The sequence below is a fragment of the Mandrillus leucophaeus genome, unplaced genomic scaffold, assembly GCF_000951045.1.
Source record: "Mandrillus leucophaeus isolate KB7577 unplaced genomic scaffold, Mleu.le_1.0 Scaffold244, whole genome shotgun sequence".
Lineage (NCBI taxonomy): Eukaryota > Metazoa > Chordata > Mammalia > Primates > Cercopithecidae > Mandrillus > Mandrillus leucophaeus.
The window spans coordinates 1,811,835-1,818,140 of NW_012102521.1; the positions used below are offsets into that span (position 1 = coordinate 1,811,835).

The following is a 6,306-nucleotide window of genomic DNA, read 5'->3' on the forward strand; positions in this document are numbered from 1 at the left end:
GAAGTATTTAAACTGATTTTTGTTTGTATCTAAGAGATACTTGTGAACATCAGCTTGCTGGAGCCCTGCTGGACAGGGAGCCTGTGGTGAGACATGCAGGCGAGTTGGGTGCACAGGGGGCCTTGGAGGGAGAGCCCTCCCCACCCTGTGTGCCCCTTGCGTTAAAGCATCCTGGGTCACACCTTGCTGATGGCCTCAGGCACGTGAGCCGCCGCGCTGTTTCTGACTGTCCACAGGCACACTCAGCTATCCCGGACCCTGCGGCACATGGTCCTCGTCCGCCCGCTGAGACTGTTAGCATGGAGTGGGGCCCTTGGGGCCTGAGCCCTAGCGACTGGGTCACTCTCAGTTGTGTTGGGTAAAGGAAGGGCCCTGGGGACCAGCGTGCCCCTGGAATGAACTTGGGGGCCCGTCTGTGGGTGCCCTTCTGACTGAGTGAGCAGCAGGTTGGCCTGGCCGCAGGCTGCAGGGTGACTGGGCCATCAGAAGCCGTGATGCTGCCTCGGGCCCTGGTACACCCTCAGCTGCCACTCACACTTGTGCCCACAGTATCCTCACTTCTTGAAGAGGGAAGGCAACAAGCTTCAGATCATGCTGCAGCGCAGAAAGCGCTACAAGAACAGAACCATCCTGGGCTACAAGACGCTGGCCGTGGGCTCCATCAGCATGGCTGAGGTGAGTGCTCCGACTGGCGTGGCCTGCGTCGGGCTGGCCACCTGGGCGCCAGAGCATTTGCCCGTGGGAGATGTCTCTCCCGGGTCCAGATGTCCAGGGATCACATGAAAATGATGAGAGGAGCCTGGCGGCTGGGCTCCGCCATAAGGGCCGGGTGTGGCCCCAGGTGGTGCTTCCTCTCTGACCTTCCCTTGCCACCCAGCGTGGCTCCCCACATGCCTGCAGCCCTGTGCACGCCCCTCTAATGAGCCTGTCCTGCCCTTCAGGGGAGGCTGGGTTTTGGGTCGGGCTGCTCTGGAGTCCTTTCCGTGGAGGAATCGCTGCCGTCCCCGCACTGCGGGTGCCTCCTGTGATGGGTGTGTCCGTCCCCGCACTGCGGGTGCCTCCTGCGATGGGTTTGTCGCCGTCCCCGCACTGCAGGTGCCTCCTGTGATGGGTTCGTGTCCGTATCCTGCTCGGCACGTGCTCTGGCCCAGGATTGGCTGAGCAGGAGGAGCAGGACAGGCGTCAACTCCATGCAGGGGCCACCGACCATACCTGAGCAGGGCGGGGGCAACACCCAGAGGTCAGAGGGGGTGGCTGGAGTTCCCTGGAGGGGAAAGAAGGGGAAGTACCTCAAAAGGAAAGGAAACAGCCAAGCAGCAGCCCACCTTGTTCCAGAGGACCCAGCGTTCCGAGGAGGCCGTGGTGGGGTGTGGGGGCTCGGGAGAAGACACCCCAGGCTGAGGCCTCGGACTTTCTCATGAACCCTTTTGGGGCTGCAAGATTGGCTCTGGGAGAAGGCGCAGCCCAGGACCCCAGACCCGTTTGTCTCTTTTGCTTCAGAACTTTCCCCATCGTAGGGCTGTGTTCAGGGGTCAAGGGGCTGCGGGCGTGAGTGGTGCTTAGGGCATGTGAAGCTGTGTCGCTGCCTGCCTGGGGCCTGGGAAGGTCAGCCAGGGCAGCCCCTCACTGGGAGCCGGAGCTGCCAGAGACCCCCAGCCCCTCTTCGTCCCGCTGGGTCCCCCTGCTCCTGGGGCTTGGGGCTAGGATGGTGGGTGTGCCCACTTGTAGCTGGTTCCCCCACACCCCCCTGGAGCCTGCAGGCCTCCTGTCTCCCAGGTCAAGTGCTAGGTCCCCCAGATCCTCACACACCCCCACTTACGCATCCAGGACAAGCGCCAAGCATTACTTTGGGCTCAGCCCTCCCCACTGCCCCGGGAGATGGGAGCGTGGAGAGTACAGGAAGCAGCAGTGGCATCCCGAGGCCTCACTTCTCTGTGCCGCCACGTGGCCTCAGACAAGCCTTGCAGTCTCCCGGGTTCCTTCGGCAAACTACGGACAGCACGGGTGGACCGGGCCTCCAGGCTGCATTTCCCAGGGCCCTGGGACCCCTCTGGTGGCCTGGAGCTGCCTGTCATCCCAGCCTCCCTGCTGCAGGCTCAGCGATGGGTGAACAGGTGGCTCAGGGGTGCTCTCTGGGCCATGAGAGCCTCCTGGGAGCTGCTGCCTGCTTCCTGTGGAGCAGGAGGGTCCGGGCACTATGGGGAGGTCATGCAGGCTCTGTTTCCCATTAGCCATGCAGGTGATGTCCTGCGGATCCCTGCCAGTCCCTGTGAACTCCCGCCCCCGGGCCGCTCCGCCCACATCTCTCAGTGCTGAGGCTCCTGCGCTGCCAGCCCTGCCTGCACCGAAGCGCCCCAGGCCACTCCTCCCTGCCCTTCTCAGCGGTGGCGCCCCTCTCAGCGCTGGCGCTTCTGTGTTGGGCGTCCTTGCCCTGAACACTAGCCTCTGCTCCCAGGCCCCTCCCTCGCCTGCCCTCCCAGCCTTGGGCTGTCCCCTGCTGATCCCTGGGGAGAGGCTGGAGCAACCTTCCCCCACCTCAGGCCACACCAGCCACATCACCTGCTGCTTGTCATCTGTTCTTCATTCTTGGAAGAAAAGCCCCACCTCTGGATGTAGTCCCAGTGCCCTGCCCCTGAGCCTGTGGCCCCACCCCAAGGCTCCCTCGCCCTGCACCTGTGGCTTCCAAATCCGAGGTCGTCTGCCTGCTCCTCGCTCTCCCCTCCACTGGCTCCTGCAGGTCCTCAGGGCGTCCTTCCACCTTCCACCGGCGGCCTGGCCCCAGAACCTGGTTGGGCCCTCCCATGTGTCCCCGAGCACCAGGGCGGCTCATGGGCTCACTGTGTCCTGCCGCCTTTGGGGCTGGCTCCCACCTGTGAGCGTTGCTGGCTGGTTGAGAGTGTGAGCGCGGGAGATTGCGGAGGCAGGACAGCCCCGTGGGCACAGACGGACGCAGGTGGCGGAGGTGGGGGGCTCTCACCAGGTAGGCTCAGGCAGCTGTGCCGTGGGGGCTTGCTGGCTCCGAGACTGCACGACTGAGGCGGGGGTGAGGGCATGGGTGCTGCCATAGGGACTGTTGTGAGAGTGGGGTGTGGGTGAGGCTGGCGCCATGCGTTTGAGAGTAGTGCTCGGCTGGAGGGAAGGGTCCTTGAGGGCACAGCGTGGGGTGAGGTGGGCCATTGGGTGGACTCGAGGCCAGGGCGGAGAGTGTGGTGGGAGAGGATGCGGGGGACACCTGCCCAGGGCCTCCGGGCTGTGGGGAGAGCAGAAGGTGATGGCCGTGGGGACACAGGTGTCACCTCCCTTCAGATGGGTGCACACTCGGGGCAGGAGGGACTGAGCAGCCTGGGCCCTGCCATACCCTAACCCTGCCCTCACCACGTGCTCATTTTGAGTGAGTTGAGCCCAGAGCCCTGGCCTGTCCAGCCCTCACTCCGAGGCTGAGGAAGTGGAATCCAAGGTGGCCCAGGGTAGGGGCCGGGCCTCATGGGTGCCATGAACTGAACACCAGCGTGGGACGGCTTAGGTCTGCAGGCTGACCAGCAGTTCTGGCTGAGAGCATCAGGAGTGACCACAGCCCCAGGGCCTGCTTGGCACGCGCCTCTGCCTGCCACCTCTCAGGAAGGTTGAGCTGACTGCGGGCGGTTCCCCTCAGAGGCAGCTCTGCAGAGGCAGGCATGCGATGGGGACAGACGTGGGGCTTCTCCTATGGTGTGGCTCTCGGAACTCACCCCAGCACCCATAGAGGGAGTGTGTAGGGGTGGGCGTGTGTAGGGGTGGGCGTGCGTGTGGCCAGACCACCCCGGGGCCCCAGCCTGGGGGATGCAGGCATGCTAGCTGGTGGCCATTGTCTGAGGCTGGGGCCTGTGGGCTCCTTGACAAGACAGGAAGGTTGACAGACCCATGACCAGGCGTAGGGGTGACCTGGGAGTGTGGTGGTGGCTGAGGGGAGCAGCCATGCTTCTTTGTACAGCTGGGCTCCCTCTCGTGGCCTTGCCACAAGCTGCACATGCCACTTGGGCCAGGTCCAGCCCAAGGGCACCTGTGAGGGGCGGGCGGCTCACGGTGGGACACAGGAAGACCTCAGGGTAAGGATAGAATGGAGCATCACCCTGACCGTTTGCATGCTGGATCCCCTTTAGTTTCTCTGTGAGTGTCTGCACGGCTACAGGCTGCTGATGACAGCCCAGTCAGGCATGGGCTGTGCGTCCATGGGGGCCCCATGAGAATACGATGGCTCCATGGTGGCCCCGTGAGCATGTGATGGCACTGGACACTTTCTATCTCCTGATGACGTGGTAGCCATCATAACACCATAGCACAGTTACTTTATCACTGTATGATTCAGTGTGGCCCGAGTGTCCTGGGCCTGGCCACACACACGCCCACTCCTACACAGTGGTGCATGGTGACGTCCCAGGCCTTTACGTCACTCACTCACCCACCAGCTCGTCCGGAGCTACCTCCAGCCCCACAGGCTCTGCTGTCGTCAGTGCCCTGTTCACAGGCACCACTTTATTATCTTTTGTGCTTTATTTTTACTGTGCTTTTTTGTTTGTTTTTTGTTTTTAAATTTTTTCGTGACATAGTCTCACTTTGTCACCAGGCTATAGGGCAGTGGCGTGATCTCAGCTCACTGCAACCTCCACCTCCCGGGTTCAAGTGATGCTCCTGCCTCAGCCTCCCGAGTGGTTGGGATTGCAGGTGCTCGTCACCACACTCAGCTAATTTTTGTATTTTTAGTACACACAGGTTTCACCACGTTATCCAGGCTGGTCTTGAACTCCTGACCTCAAGTGATCTGCCCATCTGGGCCTCCCAAAGTGGTGGTATTTCAAGCATGAGCCACCATGCCCAGCCTACTGTTTCTGTGTTTGAATGTGTTTAGACACGTAAATCCCTACCGAGTGTAACAGCTGCCTGCAGTTTTCAGTACAGTCACATGCTCTCCAGGTTTGTGGCCTAGGAGCGGGAGTCTGTCTCTCGTACAGGCCGACCTTGAAGATACTGTGTGTTCAGTTCTAGGCCACCCCTGTAAAAACGGATATTGAAATAAAGCGAGTCACACACATTTTGTGGTTTTTCAGTGCATATAAAAGTTATGTTAGGCCAGGCGCGGTGGCTCACGCCTGTAATCCCAGCACTTTGGGAGGCCGAGGCGGGCAGATCACGAGGTCAGGAGATCGAGACCATCCTGGCTAACACGGTGAAACCCCGTCTCTACTAAAAATACAAAAATTAGCCGGGCGTGGTGGCGGGCGCCTGTAGTCCCAGCTACTCGGGAGGCTGAGGCAGGAGAATGGCATTAACCTGGGAGATGGCAGAGCTTGCAGTTAGTGGAGATCGCGCCGCTGCACTCCAGCCTGGGCGACAGAGCGAGACTTTGTCTCAAAAAAAAAAAAAAAAGTTATGTTTACGTAGTACTGTAGTCTGTTAAGTGTGTAATAGCATTATGTCAAAAAATATATGTACATATTGATTTTAAAATATTGCTAAAGCCGAGCGTGGCGGCTCATGCCTGTAATCCCAGCACTTTGGGGGCCAAGGCAGGCAGATCACCTGAGGTCAGGAGTTCGAAACTGGCTTGGCCAATATGGTGAAACGTCATCTCTACTAAAAACGCAAAAAAAATTAGCCAGGCGTCGTGGCTCACACCTATAATCCCAGCTACTAGGGATGCTGAGGCAGGAGAATCACTTTAACCCAGGAGGCAGAGGTTGCAGTGAGCCGAGATCATGCCCCTGCACTCCAGCCTGGGTGACAGAGTGAGACTCCATCTCAAAAGAAAAGAAAAGAAAAGCTGACAATCATCTGAGCCTTCAGGGAGGTGTAACCCTTTGGCTGGTGGGGGTCTTCCTCAGCGTGGATGGCTGCTGACCTATCAGGGTGTTGGTTGCTGAAGGCTGGGGTGCCTGTGGCAGTTTCTTAAACAAGACAACGAAGAAGTTTCTTGCATCATTTGACTCTTCTTTTCACAAAGTAGTTCTCTGTCGCCTGTGGTGCTGTTCGGTGCCATTTTACCCACCATTATTTCAGAATAGGAGTCAGTCCTCTCAAATCCTGTTGCTGCTTTTCTAACGCAGTGGATGGAATCTTCTAAGTCCTGTGTTGCCGTTCCACAGTGTTCACAGCATCCTCACCAGGAGCAGGTTCCATCTCAAGAAACCACTTTTGGCCGGGCGCAGTGGCTCACACCTGTAATCCCAGCACTTGGGGAGGCCGAGGCGGGTGGATCACGAGGTCAGGAGATCGAGACCATCCTGGCCAACATGGTGAAACCCCGTCTCTACTAAAAATACAAAAATTAGC

The 6,306-nt window shown here is 59.5% G+C and overlaps 1 protein-coding gene across 1 annotated transcript in view; it reads left to right on the forward strand.

The window, feature by feature from the left end:
* Nucleotides 1-6,306, forward strand: part of PACS2 (phosphofurin acidic cluster sorting protein 2) — a 73,502-nt gene that overhangs the window by 32,077 nt on the left and 35,119 nt on the right. The window contains exon 4 of the mRNA XM_011982907.1: nt 550-675. Within this exon, the coding sequence (XP_011838297.1) occupies nt 550-675 (126 nt within the window). The remainder of the gene's footprint in view (nt 1-549; nt 676-6,306) is intronic.